The sequence below is a fragment of the Dromaius novaehollandiae genome, chromosome Z (assembly GCF_036370855.1).
Source record: "Dromaius novaehollandiae isolate bDroNov1 chromosome Z, bDroNov1.hap1, whole genome shotgun sequence".
NCBI lineage: Eukaryota > Metazoa > Chordata > Aves > Casuariiformes > Dromaiidae > Dromaius > Dromaius novaehollandiae.
The window spans coordinates 33,647,887-33,669,972 of NC_088132.1; the positions used below are offsets into that span (position 1 = coordinate 33,647,887).

Genomic DNA, 22,086 nt, shown 5'->3' on the forward strand with positions numbered 1-22,086 from the left:
ATTACCCCATAAGATATATGGCATTTTATAAATATACAAGCTGTCTTTGCCAGCTGTCCAATGGCAGTGAACTGTCTGGTGTGATTAGACATACCACACAGAAGACAAACAAATTGCCTTGGTTTCTATACGTAATCAAAGTCTCTAGGTACAATTAACAGAAGAATTTCAGAGTGTCTCTGTTGCCAAGGAGTAAGGCAATTGTTGACTTTGCACTAAGATTTGTGTTTAAAACACATTAAGACCAGTCTGCTTCTGACCTTCTGCTTCTGTAGAACTAAGTGGATTCATCAGCTTTCTGAAAACCCAGGGTACAGCTACACCTGTATCTGCTTCCGTGACTATTTGGCTTTCAACTCTTCACTTTCCCCATCCTCTGGGAGACTCCTTGCTTTCTCACAAAGGCAAGTGGAATGGGGCAGCTCAATTAATTATTCTCACACAGGCATTACATTACCATATATTAGTCAAATTAATCCAAATACTAGTTAACATTTTTCCCATTAATAATACATTGAAAATGAAAGATTTAAATGTTAAGCATACAAAAGCCTGTTTATTCTAACCCATTTCTGTGCCACTGAATCGGAGCTAAACAAGCAAATGTAAATTATTCCCTGATAGTATCAGTCACTCTTTCTGCCATTGCCCCACTTAGTGGGGCAACACTGTAGGAATTATAACCATGTCCTCATCCAGTTTTTGGAATCCTGTTTCCTGGGGAGGAAAGCACTGAGCCAGCATCCCTCGCTTGCCTCAGCTCAGCCCTGAAGAAACTGTGCAAAAGGAAAGAGGACTCTTGTTCGCATCACTTCCCCAAATAGTTGTGCACCCAGACCTGCAGCCTGGGTTCACATGTTCTGCAGTCCCCTAAGCACCATCCCCTAGGTGCCTCCCCAAGTCCACGTAGCAGAAAGCAGGGGTGAACCAAACTCACCTTCCAGGCCAGCGTGTATGTTAAGGAGATTGAGCAAACATATGGAATTCACTGCAGAGAACATATGTTACCTATCTGTCTTCGGAACTCACAGCGGAGCCATACTTCCCTTTCACTGTCTTCCTGCATTTTTTGGTGATGCTTGTTGAAAGTGAATTTCTGCAAAGAATACAGATGTGGTTGAAGGAAACAGTATAATAAATTAATTTTATTCATGTTGTTTAGCGGTGGACTCGAACCCAGCTCTAAAATCTGGATTTGTATTATCTTCCCTCCAAAAGCTTGGGACAATGGCGCATAAATGGGTTTGATTTTTCACTTTTAATAATGATAGGTTCAACCTCCAAATTGCGAGAGGAATCAAATCAAATTGTTCAGCCCAACAAAGTTCAGGGAGAGAATTAGGATCAGGGTTTGGATTCGGGCCCATTGCTAAAATTAAGTATCTCAGCCCTTTGATCTACTTGTTATTAACACAGCATGCATTATAATGTTTTACTCAGCATGAGGAGGTGTGACTTTCTGAAGTTGCATGCAGCAAACTAATATTGCATTCCATTAGACAACAACAAAAAACATGCAGCCTTATAGTCTAGACACTGCTGTACATGCAACATTACTCTAATTCAATCCAGTGTATAGCTACACTCATGCATGCAACAGGGTAGTGAGGACTCATTATACTATTGCAGATTTCACAATAAGCATACGAACATACTAGATGAACTGCAAACATTGTACATGTTGCAAAAATATTTTACCTGATTTTTTATTATATAAAAAGTCTGAGGGCACAAATGGCCTGGCCACACAACCTTAGGAGTGGCCTCTTTCTGCGATGATGATGGTAGGTTTCAGACAAGCTTAGGAGCACTTGCCAGCTGCAGTTAGCTCATTAGTCTGGCCTGCTAGTCCTCCTGCTCCTTCTCTATGTTGAAAATGAAACGCTTCTGTTCATCTTGCTGCCCAAGCAAGTTATCTTCACTTCACTTGTGTTCCAACAATTGTCACTGGATAATTAATGATGCAACATGTGGATTCAGCTGGCTTTTATTTATCATTATCCATAACTGCTGACCCTTGGCTTGCACATTCATTTATTTGCTCAAAGATTCACATGACATTACATTCATTAAACAAAAGAATACATACAATACGACTGATTAATGCAACCCTAGATCTCCTATTTCTCCTGTAGTGAACGAATCCTGAAACTTAAATGTTCATCGATAAAGGAAAAATATTCATATAACTTAACCATAGCTGTTCATTTTTGCTCAAATCACACCCAAAATTAGTATAACAATACCTTTTTGTCAGGCACCAACAAGGTTGTTGAGACCTGATGAAGAATATGACAAGTGAAAGCGCTTGCTCATTCCTTTCACACAAAGATAAATTCATTGCTAGAAGTTTAATATTTAAATTTAAAAAAAGTGAAAAAACAAAACAAAAACAAGTCACATGCGAGGTACAACAGCATTAAATGGCACAGATTGAGAGTAGCTGTGATTTTTCACATGACTGTGACAAGAAAGGAAAGATCCCTGACCAGATTGTTTACACTGGGGCTTCACTCCAGTTCCTGGAGTTGCAGCCATAGTTTTTCATTTGTCAGACTGGTACATGCATACGCTTTCCTAATGTATTAATTATAATGGCTGGGATTTTCAAAGCCATTCAAGAGACTTGGGCAAGCTTTTCCCATTAACTTCTTGTGTAATATGGGTGTCAAATTCACTAGATAATTGGAAATCTTAGCCAAATTCATAAATAATTTCTAAATGTTCACCCAAGGATTTAAGTGCCCTTTGCAACCACTAATTAATTCATTTATCTGCAGATTTTTATGTGACTGAGACTAGTAACTTCTCCAAAGTAATGCCCAACATTTGCAGCAGAGCCAGAGACTACAGAGCTCCCCTGTGACTAAGTCACAGAAGCTTTTTGCTTCTGGCAATTGGTGTCACCCATCAGATTTGGGCATTTTGTTTCTACTTAGGGCCAGCAGAGAGGAGAAGTGGCATACACAATAACCAGGAGTCAGAAAAAAAGGCAAACGTGGGATTCTCAGTGAGACTTCCTACATTTGAGCTCTGCAACATGGAGGAAAACAAGGGCAAGAAAGCAAGCAGGGACAGGGCTGTGACGCGGTGCTAGAAAGGGACTGAGTGTGTGTTTTGTATGTGCCAAGCACTAAGCATGCCTATTAGGAAAGGCCATATCCTGACTTCCACACTGAATCAGATAACTTGGCTCATCTTTCCTAACAGTTCTTTAGGGTACTTAGTAAATACTGCATAATATCAGAAGTAATATTGGCCCAAGATGCATCAGTTGCTTCTTCTGGTTGTGCAAAGGAAGTCTCAGAAAAAATGGCATCGGATTAAGCAAGAGTAACAGATGTTTGTTTACATATTACAATTACAAAGCTATGGGTAAGGGAGCAAGGCTGCCTAGGCATCTCTTTCTCCAGTTCTGGGAAACAGTATAGCCAGGTTTACACAGCTCCAGATATAAACTTTTACTGATGCTTTTAAGCTATGGGTCTAGATTCCTTAGCTTGGGCAGTCACAGCTAACATTTCTAGACCTTCAGACCTAATCCTCAGTAACACTCGATCACGAGCAGTCAGGTTATAAGGAAATTTTTCTTACTGGTGGTGGGCTGCAGAGAAATCAGAAATGGAAATTCCTTACCCAGCAGGTCTGCTTTTAAAGGATATAGACTTATCTAATCAGGAAAACTGATAAGGAGGATTTAGCACAGATATAGACAAACTGTGAAATAATTATCACCCTCAAGTAAAAGTAACTTTTTAAATGTAACGAACAGTTTTGGTTTATATATAATTGAAGGGTTGCATGGACCAGCTGGTGCCAGGTGTCTTCTTATGAGGGTACTGGTGCCTGTAATATCAGACCATCAGCCTTACTAATTTAGTACATACCTCAAGGCTCATGTTATGTTTCTTAACGCATATGAGCAAGTTAATGAACAAACATGAATTTTAGGATTCCTTAATAAAAATTAGGGTAATATGTCAAATGCTCTGTGATGTAGGGTAGCACAGACTGCTTCCTGTGGGTATTTGAAACTTCAGACATAGCATGAGGATGTCTAGAGACAGATAAATTAATGAATAATGAAGATTAAGATACTAGATCCTGATTCGAAATTCATCTGAAAACTCCTAACTTCAGAAAGTTTTAGATCAGGACCTATGTGATCAGAATGAGGAGCTAATCATTCATCATTATTTTATGATAAACAGAAAATTGAAAATGCAAAATTAACAACAAACAGGAAAATACGGCTTCCTGCTTGAAAAAATATCCTGTGCTCTAGACGTGGTCATAGGAAGATGAGCCAAGAAAATGCCCAGCATGTAGTCAAATATGCTGTAACTTCAACAGAAAAAAATTATAATTCCAAGTCTGTTTCAGAGTAAAAGCCAAAAAGCATCTATGCACCGAAAGAACTGTAAGACAGTGACACTTTGTTTGTGCAGACCATATTGCTTTAGATCAGCAAATATGGTTAAGTATTAGTGGTACAGTTGTGCCTTTAAGCTAGTTAAGAAAAATAAAATGCTATCCCAATGAAGACATACAGCCAAAGAGACTCTGCAGAAAAACAAAGCAAAATTTGGTCCACATTCCAGTACACAATACAAAACCAGTAACTATCACAGTTGTTTTATAAGCCAGCATCATTTAACTTCCAAATGTTAAAAACAGATGTGCCACCTGCATTGGAACTATAAGTCTGCCTAGACATGAAATCATTTTAAAAGGTCACTGTTGCAAATACCACAGAAATGTACATTGTGAGTTCAAAACAGCACACTAAGAAAATTTTCAAATAGCTGCATAGTCTAGATTGTTGGAAAGGAAAATCCAGAATCCTATCATGTATCTATCTTTCTACTTTTATGCCCCTCATGAACACAGCATCTTGACAAAATAATAATTAACATTTTGTGACTACTCACAGGGTTCAGTTCAAAGCTGATGTGGCAAATGTAACTCAAAGTCAATGCAAAGGTACTCATATACAACAATTCTGCACATAGATCATAACCTAGCAACAATTATTCTCATTTAATAACAGAAATACTCAGCTATCTATGATATTGCCATGGTTCATGATAGACCACCAGCAACTGGAAGATGCCTCAAAGAGGTGAAGTTCACTGCTCCTTAAATTCAAAAGACAAGCATTATATCCCCTCATATCACTTTATATTTGTTCCTCCAAAAGGGATTGTTTTATTACTTTGCTGCCAAAATTTGACTATGATAATTTGAAACTGCAGTCTCCAGTTGCTAGAAAATGTCAACATCACAGTCCTCTAAAGCCAATAAGCTCAGCCTGTCAAGTGAAAATACCTGCAAAACACTATTTGCTAAAATTCTCAGAAAATATCTTTTAGAAGCAAAATGATTAAGGGATCCTTCTCAAGACAAACCAGTATTTAGGTACTCCTTTTAGAACAGTACAGTGATATGTTTTAAAAAAGAATTGCAATGAGGACCTAATAGAAATTAATCATTCATTATGAAGAGTCAGGAAAAGTCAACATATTTCCATTTGTCTGTGATACCTTTCTGCTAGTATATTTTTCATTTAAATTTTTTCTATGGCTAATTTGCAAACTTTTATCTTTTCATAAGAAACTACTGCAAATACCTAAAAATACGACGCTCCAGATCAGCTCTCTAGCCTAATTTTGAGAAGTACATTGTAGATTTTATGCACATTCTAATTCTCATTGGCTTAAATGTTACTAAAATTGCGTCCAGATAAGTGCCTTCTTGGGCAGCACCATTCAACAAACCTGCAATAATTTTCAAGAGGGGCCTGGCACAGCAAAAGACCAGGAAGAAAATATCCTTTAAGCCCTTTTGGAGCTATATTAATATTGGTGAAAGATTTACCTGTAAAAGCAAAATAAAAAAGTGCACCTAAGGTATCTGAAAACTATTTACTAAAAGTTTTGCCATTTTCCCGGCTTCTCCTCTTTGGGAACATGATTCAGAAGTTACTTGAAAAGGTATTTGTACAAAGTCTTACCTTGTAATCTGTGTTCTAGTATTGAAGTCAAGAGATCTCATTGAACGTAAGACTTCTATACACCCCAAGTACTGTAGGGAAAAAGAAACAGTTATAAAAATTATTATAATTATTGTGGAGTTCTAGGAGAAAATGCAACTAATCATTAAAAGTCATTGCACAGTCCTTATTTTTACATCTGATCTATCCTGTGTATCAGCCAAATTTCTGTTATGTTCTTGTATGTCACAGATTTGCTTCGTAAACATTTTACTTCATTTAAGTCTTGAGTTTGCTTCAACTTATCTTTTTATGTCTAATCTAATCATTGTAATATACCTAGTTCATAATGGATTGATGCGCTTGTTAGTTTTCACCTATCTTAATTGATCCATCTTAGATATAAAGCTATTCAAAGTAAAAATAAAAGCAATGTAAAAGGAAGGGTGGTAAAGCAAATCCATCTAGTAGTGCTGATTAGTGGAAAAATATTATTTAAGAGGGAGAGATAAGGCTTAGTGCAAGAAAGGTAAATTATGGCAGTTAAGGCTGAAAAGAGCACCAGCAATCCAAAAAGTATTCCTTAAAGATCAGCTCAGGGATTGACATGATTTAATATCTTCATTAATAACACTAGTATACAGATATGGGAAGATGTTAATAAAATATGTTACTAACACAAGCTGGGAGATGGCTTCAACAGAGTCATTCAAGAGAGGAATGACATAACAGGTTGGCCAATATTAGGAAAAGACTCAGAACGTCTCTTTCTGCCCTACATCTCAGTGAAAAAGAGGGAAAATACGTTGATATAACAAGGTCTATCATAGGATTAAGAAAAACTCAGGTGCATCTTATGGACTAGCTTCCAAAAGCAGACATGGTTTGCATGTGAGAAAGTCTACATGCAGCTACAGATCTCGTCAGATATTTGTGTAGTGGCTAGTCCCATAATTTGTCCTTTGTATAAAGCAGCTCATGATTGGCATATCCCATGACGGTGGCTTTGCATGCATATTAAGTACTGAACTAGTCACCTGACTTTTGGAAGTCAGTTGAAATAGGGATGAGTCTTCAGATAATGGGCCTGATAATGCTATTCCAATATTGTACTTTTAGATCACTGTAGCGTCTATTTGCAGCATAATGCAATCTATTTCGGTATGAAACTGGTGTAAAAAATCAAGTGAGGCCAATATTTTGTATCTACCTGGAAATTTTTTTTGTATTGTTTAAAAATCTTTTGATTAGGGAATTACCGCATTGCTAGCTATGCTATCTAGAATTTCAACGATGCTTTCTCTAAAGAAACCTATCTGTCACAGGCTGTTTACAAGTTAGGGAGTTTCTTGTTTGTTTTCACATGTACGTTATTATTTAATTTATTTCTATCAAATGTCATGGAGTCATTAGAACACTGAATAAAATAAACCAGAAGACTGAGTGACTCCTATTAGTTAAATTACTCAAATTTGAATTATAATAGCCTACAGTTTCTGGGAAGGTTTTTAAGATTAATTTCCTGGATTTTTAGAATTCTCTTACATCTTATCTTCTGTTTTTTGAAAGTTTCCAAAATCCTCATGGAAAACATTTTGTATGTAGAGATCATGGCACAAGGAACTCTCAAGCTAAGGGTCACACCCTCAAGCTCTTTAGATTACCACCACTCTCCTATTAGTGCAAACTATGTATTTGGTAACCCCTTGTATCTTAATATAAGTAGATTCCTTTCTTACATATACTTATTCTGACTGAGTACTTAAAGCATTCAGAACAACATTTTCGTGCTCTGATGCAGGAAGTTAAGCTATTATCTCTATTTTTAAGTATCTGAGGAGGTGATTTGATTTTCTTAAAGTTCATTAAACATCAGTTGAAGCAATCAGCTGAACTCAGTGAAGTTATGCCAATACACAGCAATGAAAGATGTTTTCCTTTACCCTTCGCGTCACCTTGTTTTAGTTCTATGATCTTTTAATAGATACATTTCTCAAATATTTTTTTCATTTCAGACATTTTCATAATTAATTATGCTGTAAATTGGTATAACTTTTCAAAAGTATCCTGTTGATTGTCTGTTACGGAAATATTTGGTTTTGATTACTTCTTCAACCTGCTCACTTAGACCACTCAATACTCAAACACTCTTGGATTGCCCTTTTTCCTTCACTTATCTATATTTGCCACAAGTCTTTTAAAGCTAAATAATCAAACAATTTTGAAAACCTGGTCCAACATTTTAGAAGCAAACTCTGAAAGGTAATTTGACAAGTACATGCAGGCGTGCAGATAAATACACAAACAGATGTGCACACAAAGCACTGTCAAAATAAACACACAAATAATTAGACGAATACCCATAAACATACTCAGAAGGCGTGCATTTAGACTCCTTTGAGTCATACTACCTGATCTGCATTAACGAAAGTAGAGACAAAACCAGACTGAAGGAAGGTCAGATGGAAAAATTATCCTGTACTTGTTTTATGCACAGCATGGAGACAGCTGAACACAACATAGTAAGGCTGCAGTATTCCTGACTGATCAAGGCAAAGATGGCAACTGATTTTTTGGGATAAAAGATGTGAACACTTAACCACCACGGCATGTTTTCAAATAACAAAATTACTATAAATACTGACATTCAAAAGGTCCAAAGGCCAACTACAGGGACATATAACTCACCTACTGCTATGCTTCAATTATTCCCCAAGACCAACATTGATCTCTAAAAATATCCATTTGAAGTACATCCTGACAAGGATCCACAGAAAGAAGACATACAACCAAGATAGCAAGTAAATAAATTATTCATTTATTTCAACAAATAAATATACTGATTAAAAAAAATGCTATCTTTTGCTTTAGGCATTCCATGAAACATTTAAAATATAGTTATAAAACAGACTGCTTCTAAAACAGCTCCTCTTCACCCAACACTTAATGTATATGCTAACCAATCAGCTACAGTGCACTGTGATATTTATGAGCTCCCACTAGCATCCTCCCTCTCATTGCTCAGGAAGCAAACATGCCAAGATGCAGCCCACCCTGAAGTAGGATAATTTGGGACTATCAGTTCCAAACTCATCTAGATAATGCTCTGCCTTCTGTCTATTTCTTATGTTTAAATGAGATTCCAGCTTGTGTACCTTCATTGAATGGTATTATGCTCTGAGGAACAGTCTTTTAGATGAATGAATCCCTTCCCATTTAGAGGTTTTGGACTCGTAGCTAATACTTTGCACTTCAAGCAGCACCTTGAAGGGAGCTGATGTAAATCTAAAACCACAGTGTCACATACTCCTGGCATCAAACACCTCTTGCTGTGTGAGCTTCCAACATCTTTACTAGTTATAATATCTCTGGTAAATGTAAGAGAAGACCATGTATCTCAGGTTTCTACAGTTTGTCCCATAGGTGAGGACTACTTCTGTATTCCCTAAGGTATCTCTGTCTTCTCTGCGATTCACTCGGAAAATTCTTGTTCAACAACCAAATTTTTTATTGCACCTTGTGTAAGAAAGGGTATTGAGCTTTCTCAATGTTTATTCGAAACAGGTAGTTCAACAAATGAGTGTTGAGCACGTTCATGTGCTTGGAGGGATGACAAAAGGCAAATGAGGGTAGGTGCTGTGAGAGTCACCTTTTGCCCAGCAAACACCAACAACCTTGTTCGGTGTTTTGTAACAAGCTCATTCAGAACACCAAATTCCTGGAAGAAATATTCCATGATTTGAGTCAGAAGCTGGCAGCAGCAACAAATTTTCTTATAAAAATGTAGCAAGATGTAGCCACATACAGCATTGCAGTAGTCCAACCTGGGACTGACAAATAGCAGGGGCAGACTATAGCTAATGTATCTAATATATTAAGGAGCAGATGGGTATATACCCAGAACATGGGTAGTGCTAATAACTACCCATCAATCACTCTCGGATTAAGTAAAGACTCCTAATCTCTGAATCAGAACTACTGGAATATCATTAGATCACCAAAACGATATGGCTATTCTTAGTAAGTTAAGATTGACCATTTTTAATCCCTGTAACTCAATGACTGTCATCAAAGCTGGGTGGCTCAAAATATTGCAGACTGTACTTAAATACACAGAGCCTTGTGCAAATTAGGTAAGAGAGAGTATGGTTGTATCAGCAAACAGACATGCACTTGGCATAGCTTGCCATAAATTAGTCAGTGTCTACAAATACTAATGCATCTGAAGTCTTCTCTAGCATTGCACTACTGCTGATAATAGCTTGGGGACTCAAACATAGCTTCAGCGTCCTGGGATTCTGGGTGGTATATATAGATCTCATTTTTGAAAACAGAAAGCTCTGAAGTATATTGTAAGCTGTAATAAGTCGGTCAATGCAATACAAGTTCTTAACCCTCAGGCTTAAACTGTTCTTTTATTTGCAAAGTATGCAAAAGTGAGCATCTTCTTACTTGCCACATCTGTTCCTCATGTGTATTTAGAGTCATATCTCTACATTTTCATGATTCAATTTTTTTTTGCTTCATTTTACTCTTGTTGGCAAAAGAGCTTGTCCAAAATGAAAGTATATCATGAAAGTAAATTGCCAGATAGCATGAACTGACTATTGCAAGTTAATTCCAGTTGAGGACTTATTTCAAAATAAGAGCTTTTATTTCATATTCTGATTAACCTGCTTCTATTGCAACATGCATTTATTTATGCATCAAAATGGTAGTTCATTCCAATCACAGGTGTCACCATTAACAACCTAAGGGCACGGCGCTTGTGAAAAGAGCACTAATAATTGAAATTTTCAAAACTGAATTTTCAATGCCCACTTTCTAAATCACTGCAGTGAAAAAAACCCCAAGGAACTGCAATCAGAACGTTCATCCTTACAATAAAATAAAGTAAAAATACAATAGTAAAATAAAATAATAAAAAAAGGCCACAATACTTGGTAACTTATTTAATCTTGCTTTAACTGAACATTTATTACCTTGAATACATAATTCAACTGAGACATGCACTACACATTACTTAGCTAATCAGCAGGAAAAGATCACAAAAGGAGAAGCTAGCTTATCACAATATACATTTGCTCATTCACTTCATAAGGAGATCATAGCTGAGTTATACATATTTAATAGACTACATAGTACCCTTTAGCAGTAGATCTAATAATTTTGTGAAGACATTGGAATCTTAGCAGCATTATAATTCATTAAAGCACTAAAGTTTTATGAAAGGACAAAAAGTGAGGAAATCAATATACAATCCTTGCTAAACTAAAACATAACCCTCCAACTGGCTGCTGACAGTCACTTCATAGTATCCATCCATTAACAGAGGCAGTAAGAAGTGACTGACAACATCTGTGTGAAAAAATACAGTAGCAATACAGTCTTTGCTGTTTTTAAGACAAATGGGATACAGAGTTCTACCTAAAATCTGGTATACTTAAAGAGTCACCTTTGCTATTATCCATAGCAAAATACTTTACTGTAGAAATAGAATATCCTCTTACTTCAAAAGAATGCTGTAATGATATCGGCATGTGGCAGGAGGACTCTTCCTTCCACATCATCAGGAAGAAAGGTGACATTTTGCAGACATTTGCTTGACATTTTTGCAGATAACTCTGCTATCCTTACTGAGGCAGTCTTTATAAGGAGGACATAATGCATTCACACTAGTAGTTTTGCTACTTTGCTGTTTGAATTTTACACAGTGTTCACACCCCTGCATCAGGCTAGCTCATCTGATCCGCGTGGGAGGCACAGAAGGCCTGAAGGCACGGCTCTGTGTCTGGATAACTATGGGAATCCTTTTTCTAATAGGGAGCAGTGGCTCCACATCTTGTGCGCAGTGAATGGCCCATACATAGAAAAGCAGGCTTTTTCTTTACCTACAGTATTTGTGAATCCCAAACCACCTGGTCTCCAATTAGGAATGAAAAAAAAAGAGGGAAAGAGGGAAAGGAAAGAAAAAGGAAAGAAGGAAAGAAGGAAAGAAGGAAAGAAGGAAAGAAGGAAAGAAGGAAAGAAGGAAAGAAGGAAAGAAGGAAAGAAGGAAAGAGAGTGTGCTGAGTAACTCTGAGGATGCATTTCATATTACCCCCAAATCTAGCAGGCTTTTTCAGGGGCTATCATCTAAGCACAGTTACCTCTAACTGCATTCTTTAGTCTTTAAAGAGGGCTAATACTGAGCTGTATTTACAGTTCTCATATGTTTGTATTGTATTGTTTTCCATATGAATGATATAAAATATTATGTGCTTATAGAGCATCTTAAAAAGCATAAGTGGTCTTGCCAGTCAGCAGAAAAGCCTTTATATCCTTTCAAAACAGGTAAATGGTTCATTTAGGCAGGCTAAATATTGACGCAGCCTCTGTTTTGAATTCACACTGAATAAAAAAATTGGTTTAGAAGGAGGAGCATCCTGAAGACATCTCTGCATAACAAAGATTGAAGCTGTGTCGTATGCACTTCATCAGCACAGGAGAAGAGTTAAGATGGGAGCTGATGTCATGACCAGTTATGATGACTTTTAAGCAGAGTTACTGTATTTACGCTGAAAAAGGGTATATATAAAGGGACACTTCAACGCAAGTCATTGACCTAAGCGTGAGGCTTGGCTACAGGACCGCAGCCTAGATCTTGGTGGAAGCTCAGCAAAGCTTTCTGCACTCAAGAGTCAGCTACTGCAGAGGAATACAGGAACCACTCTGAAGCCAAACCAGAACAAAAGATAGCTGTATAGCTAGGTATTTCTCTGTATCTCCAAATAAATTCAACGTTTTCTTAGCATTTGTAATAAACTTTTTCTTTTTTTAGCCTTAATGCCTGCCAAGTGTTGAGAATGACTTGAGGGTGTTTGTCAAACCCCAGGCAAACCTCTTCCTGGTAAGCGAAAAATCGGTGTATGTTGTCCTGTTATTATTGTGGCAAACATCCCACTCAAGTTCTGCCACCACGGAAGTCTGCAAGGACACCCTTTTGCCGCAGGTGTTGCTGGTAACACAAAGTGCTCCTCAGGAAAAAGAGTCTGCCTTTGGCAAATACTAGCCAGCACCACTGGGCATGTAGCAGCACAGCAGGAGGAAGGCCTACCAGTTGAACAACCATTCAGATTTGTGTCAGAGTACCTAGATATTTAAGCAGAAGGATGGAATAGAAGACTAATTCTGTGACATTTCTAATGTAGGGTGAGTTATAATATTAGAAAAAGCTGTGGGCAGAAGGAAGACTGGATATTCAGAGAGAAGTAAATTTGTATGAATGGTAGTCACAGAGCTTTAAGTCAGCTGTTAGAGATTTCAGCTTCTCTGGTAGTTTAGGATATAAATATTTGCCTTTGAATGCTCCATTTAGCTATCAAGTAACATGATGTTGAAATCTTCCCTAACGGGAGTGTTATCCTATACATGCACACTCTAAAGTAACATAAAACATTCCTGTAGCCAGTTCCCTGAAAATTCGTTAATCCTCTATGTAAAACATACACTCATGGCTACATAAAGAAACATGCACATTTTTCAGACATCTCTCACTACACTCACTCAGTTTCAGAAAATCCAGACTAATCCTCACAATTATCTTCTGCAATATAGTGACTGCACCAACTCAGAGGACTGGCAGGCTGATGTAGCCAAGAGAGGGGCGTTCCTTAAGGGAGTGCAACGTGTTCTCCCAGCCACACCACATCCTCAGGTTCTTCCCTTCCCACAGGGCAACACACATCTTCCAGACTCTCTGAAGAAGGAGTCCTCCGAGGAAGTCTGATGACTGCACTCCAACAGCGTACACGGATGGAAAAGTTCTGTATTGCTGCCGTGCTTCCCGTGGTATCTTCACCGTGGCACACCTGCTCTAGGACCCAGTAATACTGCATGAAAGAAACATTGGCAGCCTTATTCTGAATGAGAAGGCCCTATATTTAGACGATGTCAGAATCTAACACTAAAAATGTGTCATAAACATATGCTACTGTGAAAAACAGAAAGGCGCTCTTCTGTGCTTTCGTACTTTTACAGTTGGTAATTTTTATATCAGTAAGTAATCATGTATAAAGCTTTATACTGAATCAATATTTCCCCCAAAGGGTTTTTTTCTCATTAAAGAATGCGTGTTCTAATCCAGACAGAAAACTCTAAGTAAGGATTGATCGAATGGAAATGGAACGGAAAATGTAAAAACATGTCTTCTTTAGGGTTCAGCTACAAATAAGCCTTGACCCTTTGGCTGCAAATTTATCATCACGAATTGCTCCATAAGACAAGTAAACTAACAGACCTTCTAAACTAGTAGAAATGATGATAGATATGACTGTCAATAGGTTTGCATTTCTCTTAAAAGTAGGTAGCTTACTTCTTCAGTAATGGGTGAGAGGAAAACACAGTACTCCCAAGGGCACTTCCAATTTTGATCAAAAACTAGCTGTTTCCCATTTTGTCCTGTACAATAACTGGCTTCTGTAGTATAAAAATACTTTTAAAATGTCCCCTCTATATGCAGACTTTAATGATTCTTAACTGGTGATTGTTAGCCTATTTTTTCAATGAGCTGTCATATCCTATTTGAATGCAAGGCTGTTTTGCAAAACTGTAACAATAAAGGGATGTAGGAGGCATGTATTAAGAAAATAAATACATGAATTTTCTGCATGAGCTCAAAATCTCCCAGAAATCACTTCTATATACTTACGTATTTCTATTGGTTAACTGAAATATTATTTTAGTATAATTCAGTACTATTTTGGCAAAGTGTGAAGTTTACAATTTATTGCTTCTCTGTTTTGTTCTTTGAATTGAATGCTTGGATTTCCAATAAGGGGAATGCTGCTAAAACTATGCTACTAAAGTCTCTTAGAAAAAGAGGTAAGCTTCATAAGCTCTTGATTTAATTATCACAGTAGAGTTATACAACATTTTCATAGGAAACTGCAGGGAAATAAGACTTTCTCTGTATGTCAGTGCCTTGATATATTTTGATTCACTGCACCAAACAGTAACAGTGTTTGTTTAGCGTCCGAAGTATAAAATAGTAAAAAGATAGGTCACGTTTTAAAATTTTCACTGTATGACTGTGAGTCACCGCAGATCTGCTAGATGCCTAGCTTTTAATCATTCAAATCCTTTCACAGCGAATTTCCTGAAGATTTTCATATAGGTTTTTTCAGCCATAACTAAAGGGAGAATGACTTCCAGAAGGATTCTGGCATCAACTGAAAAGAAAACTGTCTGGCATTGACTAATTAATATCGAAAGACGTGGAAACTTTTTCAGCTAAGTAAATTCACTTTTGTCTACCCCATTGCTAGTGAAAAAAATCAGCTTCTACACAAAGAAAGGCAGCTATTTTGATCTATTTTATGATTTTTTCTTACATCAAGTTGTTTAAATGATAAAGAAGAATCAATCTGAACATAAAAAAAAAATTTTATACATGTATATATACAGAGACTTGGAAGTGCTATACATTGGCTTCACGCATATACAAACATACAGTGCCACTGCTCTCAAGAAAGCTTATCAAGAATCATAAAAGGTAACAGAAAGCTATTTTTTCTCATTTCTGAAATGCAATATATAAATAATTATAACTATTTTAATGTTTTGGTGGACAGCTATGTATCTCTATTAATAAACTGACAGGCATGTTTATATATAAGAAGATATAAAGATTTGCCAGCACTCTTACAAAGCTGGAAATTGCTTTTTCCTTTTCTTCCCCTCTATTGCTAGAATGTATTTTCATCTGATCTTGCTGGAAGAAACTAGAATTTAAGGCCTGCCCTACATTTCCTGTACTGGAGTTGCAGACAAGAGTAGTTGTGGAGATCTTCACACGGCACAAGAATAGGGGGCATCTTACCCACAAGAAAAGAAAAAAGCCTATCCCATAAACATCATGAAGAAAAGAAGTTCATACCAGCCAGGATATGTCTACAGTTCACAATCTCTTAGATATGAATAGTGATGTTAGTGGTCTTACATTTGTCCCCTATGAAAACATTCTAGCAAAATCTCACCATCAACTCATACGGTAATCATTCAGCACCCCTGAAAAAAAGGCCAGTGATTCAGCCAGGGGGAGATGAATATACTTTATCTTATCCTGAAAAGCAATTTCTTTAAGTTAACTCTAAGGTCTCATTTCTTGCTAGTATAGGAAAAGATACTACCAGGAAGCAAATTTTGCTTCTGACAATTTTCTAATTTCCATCACAAATGAAGCTGAAAACAACACATCTTTAAAATAAAGACCTGTTTCTCATTTCTTACTCTTCTGTGCATGAATTAAGACTGCCAACACAAAGCTCAAAAATATTCACGCAGTACAGATGCTTAATACATTGAGTTTTCACAAGATTCCACAAAAAATATCAGTAGCTTTTCACCTACAATATTTCTTATGTTCTTATTTTACAGATGTATGTGTGCAAAAGCTCAGAAATGCTAGAATCAGAAGTGCACATATTGGACAACCATTTATCCTATTATTATATATGCAAACATATTTTGCATTATGCCTCAATTTTTGTATGTGCAAATGTTTTAGTAGAAAACAGACAGCATTTGCAAAAACTTTAGTTCAATACTTTTTACGTCTAATTTTCAAGGGATATAATGCAGGGTGAATGTCACTATTGCAGTGAGATATTAATCAATGTGAATAGCTATTTACAGTATGCGTTGCTGTATCATAAATGAATTGCTTCATCCTCACTGGTGCATACTTTAATTCAGAGAACACTTTCCAGACTATTTTGTTTGCTACCTAGAATATCCAATAGGACACACTGCATTTTAGAGCACCACGCAGATTAGTTCTAGCAGCTTATGTTCTGCATCAGAATTCCTTGAATATAAACATGCAACTTCCTCAGCCAAAACATTTTGCTTCAATAGTGGAAAATCGTAATTAGATATTCAAAACCATAAATACGGATGCTGTACCTAGAATTATTTATTATATTATTTATGTTACCTTAGACATCAAATAGAACTGCTTGATGATGAGTATTACTAAAGCACAGAACCAGAAGACAGAAGTTCTAACAGGTGCTTTTCCACTAAGCTGAATATAAACCTATGCTAAGTACTGAAAATGCTATACCAATATGCTTTCAAACTTGTACTTTTGAAGGTGTGATTTAGGAAAGACGCTATCAGTATTACCACTGAAAATCTGAAATATATGTGGAGGGAGAGCGGGAGTCCTTTTCTCTATGTCAATGCTACATGTGCCTCTATTCCTCATCACAAGAGTCCAGCAATTAGAATACATCTTCTTCCTGAATCATTATCAACCCAGTAAATAAAAGAGGCTTCCTCTTTCTTACACTCAAGTACCAATTACCTGTGTTCACAGTAAGAGAGCCCAAAATATCACCTGTGAAGTGGAAGACAGAGGAAGTAAGGGTAGCGAGAGACATCATGGGCTCGAATGAAAGCAAGAAAAATCTCTAGAAGGTGTCCTTGCAGCACAGAGGCCATGAAAACTCCTAGAAAACAGCCCCCAAGGCAATGGGGACCCCAGCAGGTCCCAACGGCCCTGACCACCTCACCTGGGACCCCCACACGCCCCACATCAGCTTGGGACGGGCACCCTCAGCTCCCAGCTTGTGCTCCCCTCATGCAGCCACCCCCCTGCTATTCCTCCCTGACGAAAGTAAATATATGGCAAGAAGGTGTTCATTTGATGTTTCTATTCACTTAGTGCTCTTTGCTTATTTTTTGACTGTAAAATTAATTTCCAAAAGGTCCAAAATGACAGAAAGATACATCTTCAACAGTATTTTTTCTCTTCCAGTGTGTGCCTGCTTCATATTCAGAACATTTATCCAGTGTAACTATTGCCTTAATAAAAGAATGATTACAGAACAGTGTGAAAGAGAGGCATAATCTGTTCTATACAAATATATAGTATTGTAAGTAGTCTCAACCTTGTTTTAACTTGAAAAGTCTGCCCCACCAAACTCTACAGGGTTAGCATCAATTCTAGTTCTCGAGACTTCTCTCACTTAACTTACTAGAGGCTAGAGTCTATGCCTAGCATTAAGCAACTTGAATTGCTATTCACAACACTGATCTAAAAAATATATTAATAAATGTTGCTAATCACAACCTAACAAAATATACCAAACTAAATTTCTAACACGAACAATGCTTATCTTATATCTCACATCTTGTATCCAAGACAGTCTCCATGACTCTGATCTAGCAAAGCATCCATACTTTGGTATTAACTTTGAGCTTGTGAACAACTTACTGCATTTCATGAAACACTTTTCAGGTATGCATTTAATAGAGAATCTTTCATTCTCTCTACCTGCTGTGACATGCACCTTTTGCAGGGTGATCCTCTTTGACAACTGCTACAGGTGCATCACAGAAGACTTCAAAGGTAAGATTTCTTTAGCTGGGCAAAGTTGATTTTTTGTTTCTGCAAAATTTCTACTACAATTTCTGCTATAAATATGCTCAGTTTGCAAATTAAAAAGATATTTTCTGATTTGCCGAGTCTGCCTACTCAATTGGAGACCTGGGAGCCTGGAAATCAATTTTTTTTCCTCACTATCAGTACCAGCATTCAGATTTCGTGAACTAATTTATGCCTCAGTGAAGGGAGCACATGCTTGGCTGGAGCTCCATTCACAGTAGCAGACCTTTGCTGTAGCAGCTTTAAAGAGCAGTGTGGCCTGGTGGAAAAGCACTGCACCAAGCCTTGCTTAGATGTCATGGAAGTCTCTGGCAATAACTTCCTGGATAACCTTGAGCAAATCACTTAAACTCTCTAAGTCTTCATTTCCTCTTCAGTAAAATCAACAGACTGATACTTTGCATTATAGAGTACTTTGTATTAAAGTTTGTAAACAAACTTCAGTACTTTGTAGAGCACCAAGATCTGTTAAGAATAAGCATTCTATATATGCTAGGTATTATTATTATTATTATTAATCCTACGGCAGAGTGAGTCAGACTTCATTGCCTTCTTAACACTGCTGAAGTGCTGTAAGAGAGACAGATTCAATACAGCTGGTAGTGCAGTTTGATTTCATACCAGGTCTTTGGTCAAAAATCATCAATACTGATGATTTTTAGCATTCTTGAAGCAGCTAGGATAGCAATCATCTAGGAACAGGACCATACTGGGGAGCGCCTTCATAGTTTCTGGCCCCAGAAAAGGCTGTGAGTAGACTCAAAACACTTGGCTAATGTTTTCAACAGCTTATTGTAATGTTTGTAGTACAGCTTCACACTTAATTCTTTCTGTTCAGACAGAGACTCTCCAAGTAGTTTACCTGCTTGGCCTTTTCTCTCCATTCCTGCTTAGACTTTAGAAAAAAGTAACTAACAATGGATGAAACTGTATCATCAGCACTCAGCAAGTGGTGATAGAACATGGCACCTGCCCTCAGCGGCAAGACAAGCATTTCTGAAATGTTCTCATCTCTAGGGAAGTTAAGGGTGGAAGGTACCTTTAAAATTTCCTGTGGTTAATTAAAGACACTTGTCTATAAGAAAAGGGACGACTCTGTTTCTGATAATTACTTTGTCAGAGCTACACAGTGTCAAATGTTAGTGAAGATGCTGGTTTCCAATGACATGCACTCCTTTGTACAATTTCTATGCTAATAAAAAACAAAAATGGGAATAAAGGCATGCTAGTGTAACAGTGTATCTACAGGAAGCCAATGGTGCTGAGCAGTCCCGAAGATAGGATTTTCCTCTCTCTTTCAGTCTTGTCCTTATTATTGCTGGTATTTGGTTAATTTATGCATCCAATTTCAAGAACTGCTCTGAGATAATAAAAAAGACAAAACAAAAATCCTTGTATCAACAAACATAATGAGATGGTGCTACAGAAATAAGGCCTAGTTCATTTTTTCTGTTTATCTCACATTATTTTCTTTGCACCTCCCTGCATCGTCTTTGATTTATTTTTATCTCCATCTTTTTGCTTACCACTCTTGGATAATTTCAAAGGGTTTTTTTCAGTCTTCTTAAACTTTCAGTCATGACTTGAATTTTCAGAGCCAACCTTTTGAGACTGAAATCTTTCCTGACCCTATGAAAAGCTTATTTGAAAAATCTAAGGGAATAACTACCATCTTATTAGTCTTATTAAACAACCACTCTAGATTACCCTCATTAAATTTCCCCCCAATCTCTCTCTAAAAACGCATGACGACTGGAATGTGGTTGCAGTGGGTCCCACCATTATTCCCGTCACAACTGAGATGGACGGACTCTGCCTCAGATCTGGCTGAAACAGCCAAAGCTAGCACCATGTCAAATGTTACGGTAAACATGTAGAATCACATAGACTAGGAATACCGCATGACTACATGGGACCACACAAAACCAATACTGAGCCCGTTTTCCTCTGTGACTATGGAATTTGTTTCATTGCTTGGGAGGATATTTCATCCTGAAGAGGTTGGTAGCTGGGAAGGCACCAGTTCTCTGTGACAGTGTCCCAGGACAGATCTGCACTTGTCCCATTTCAAACACCAGGAATATTTAATATTGATACTTTGTGCATCCATCACTTCAGCTTTCTGCTCTCCAGTGAAGTCAGGCTATAAAACAAGTATAACTGGGGTGGTTAATGGAAACAAGGGTTCCCAGTGGGTTGTGCCACTAAGGGACAAAGGAGTGCCCAGGCAGGAGCAGCAAGGGCAGGCATGGGTTTTCCCAGAAAATCTTAGTCCATCCATATGTTCTCTGTAGTAGCAGATATTTACATTGGGCACACGGCATTCTTCTTATAACCGATATTTGAAGGCAAATAAAGAAACCAACAGTCCAATTTCCAAGGAAAAATAAAAGAGAAGGAAAACTGGCTGAATGCAGTTTTACTTCCTAAACTTATCTGGGGATTTTTAACTTTAAATAACTAGCAGGACTGTATCATTTTTCCTTTAAAAAAATACAGCTGTGACTTTACTATTCAAATCAACAGTGCCCGAATTGTGTCTCTTACAAAATAACCCTAGGTACAGAAATTATGTCAAAGCTTCCATGGCATTTTGCAAATGCTCATACTGCAAATCAAACATTCATGTTGAGAATTTGATCCTTCAGCACTAAAATCATTGCTTTTTCTAAAATGTGTGCAACTGTACAATAATAACACTCGATTCATACAATTAGAATAATATTATAATTAAAGACCCTCCTGTATGATTTCTGCACACAGGATCTGATTTAAGTTCTGTGAGAAACTCTCTTGTAATATCAGTGGGCTGTACTACAGGCCCACAGTGTTTCAGATTGAGGGAGCTCAAAAAAGGGACTTTGAACTGAACAACAAGCATCAATATCATTCATTTATAGCCCAAATGACAGTGAAAGCAAATGTAACGGCTACTAAGTGATTGCAAAGGAATATGGCGTACTAGGAGGAATAAACTGCTAGAAGCAACGCTGTCTTTTTTACTTACTTCTTCTCTCTTACCTAACCAAATGCATGCAGGCAGTTTTAAAATCTAAGGGGATAAGCCAGTTTTGTGATTCTCTGAGCCCTGGCTCACAGAGTTTGGGTACTTGGGTTGGGGACAGCAGAATCTGAACTAAAGGATTAGCATTCAGTCCTATTATTACCATATGCCTGAACACTCAACCCACTTCTTAAATACGCAAACCTCATTACAAACAGGACGCTCTGGAACTGCTTTACTAGTTATTTGAATCCCATGCACAAAAATCTACTGAGTAGGTTTTTACTCGGGCTATTTTAGACTGTTAGTGATAAGCCATTAATACTACTGCAAATTGACTGATAAAAGCAGGAATTTAAATTTGATCCCCCCCCCCAAAAGTATCAACTTTTCTGTAAAGAACAAAGATAAATTTAGCATCAACCAAAAAACAAGAGAAACTAGAAAGTCGTGGTGCAATGTTACTATTTAAAAAAAAATGCGTAGATTGTAACATTGACTTCATTTAAAGAGGTAAGAAGCAAGCAAGAAAACGTCTTGCTTTTTTATGCAGGATACCTTGGCTACCTTTCAAACAGGTGGACAAAGAGTGACACCACTAAGCCACAGAGCTTTGGTATTTCACTCTTACTGTAAACCAGCAAGAAATCAATTCTGGTT

The 22,086-nt window shown here is 37.3% G+C and overlaps 1 protein-coding gene across 1 annotated transcript in view; it reads right to left on the reverse strand.

Moving 5' to 3' along the window:
* Nucleotides 1–22,086, reverse strand: part of LOC112978778 (SHC-transforming protein 3) — a 60,449-nt gene that overhangs the window by 31,820 nt on the left and 6,543 nt on the right. The window contains exon 4 of the mRNA XM_026092492.2: nucleotides 6,014–6,084. Within this exon, the coding sequence (XP_025948277.2) occupies nucleotides 6,014–6,084 (71 nt within the window). The remainder of the gene's footprint in view (nucleotides 1–6,013; nucleotides 6,085–22,086) is intronic.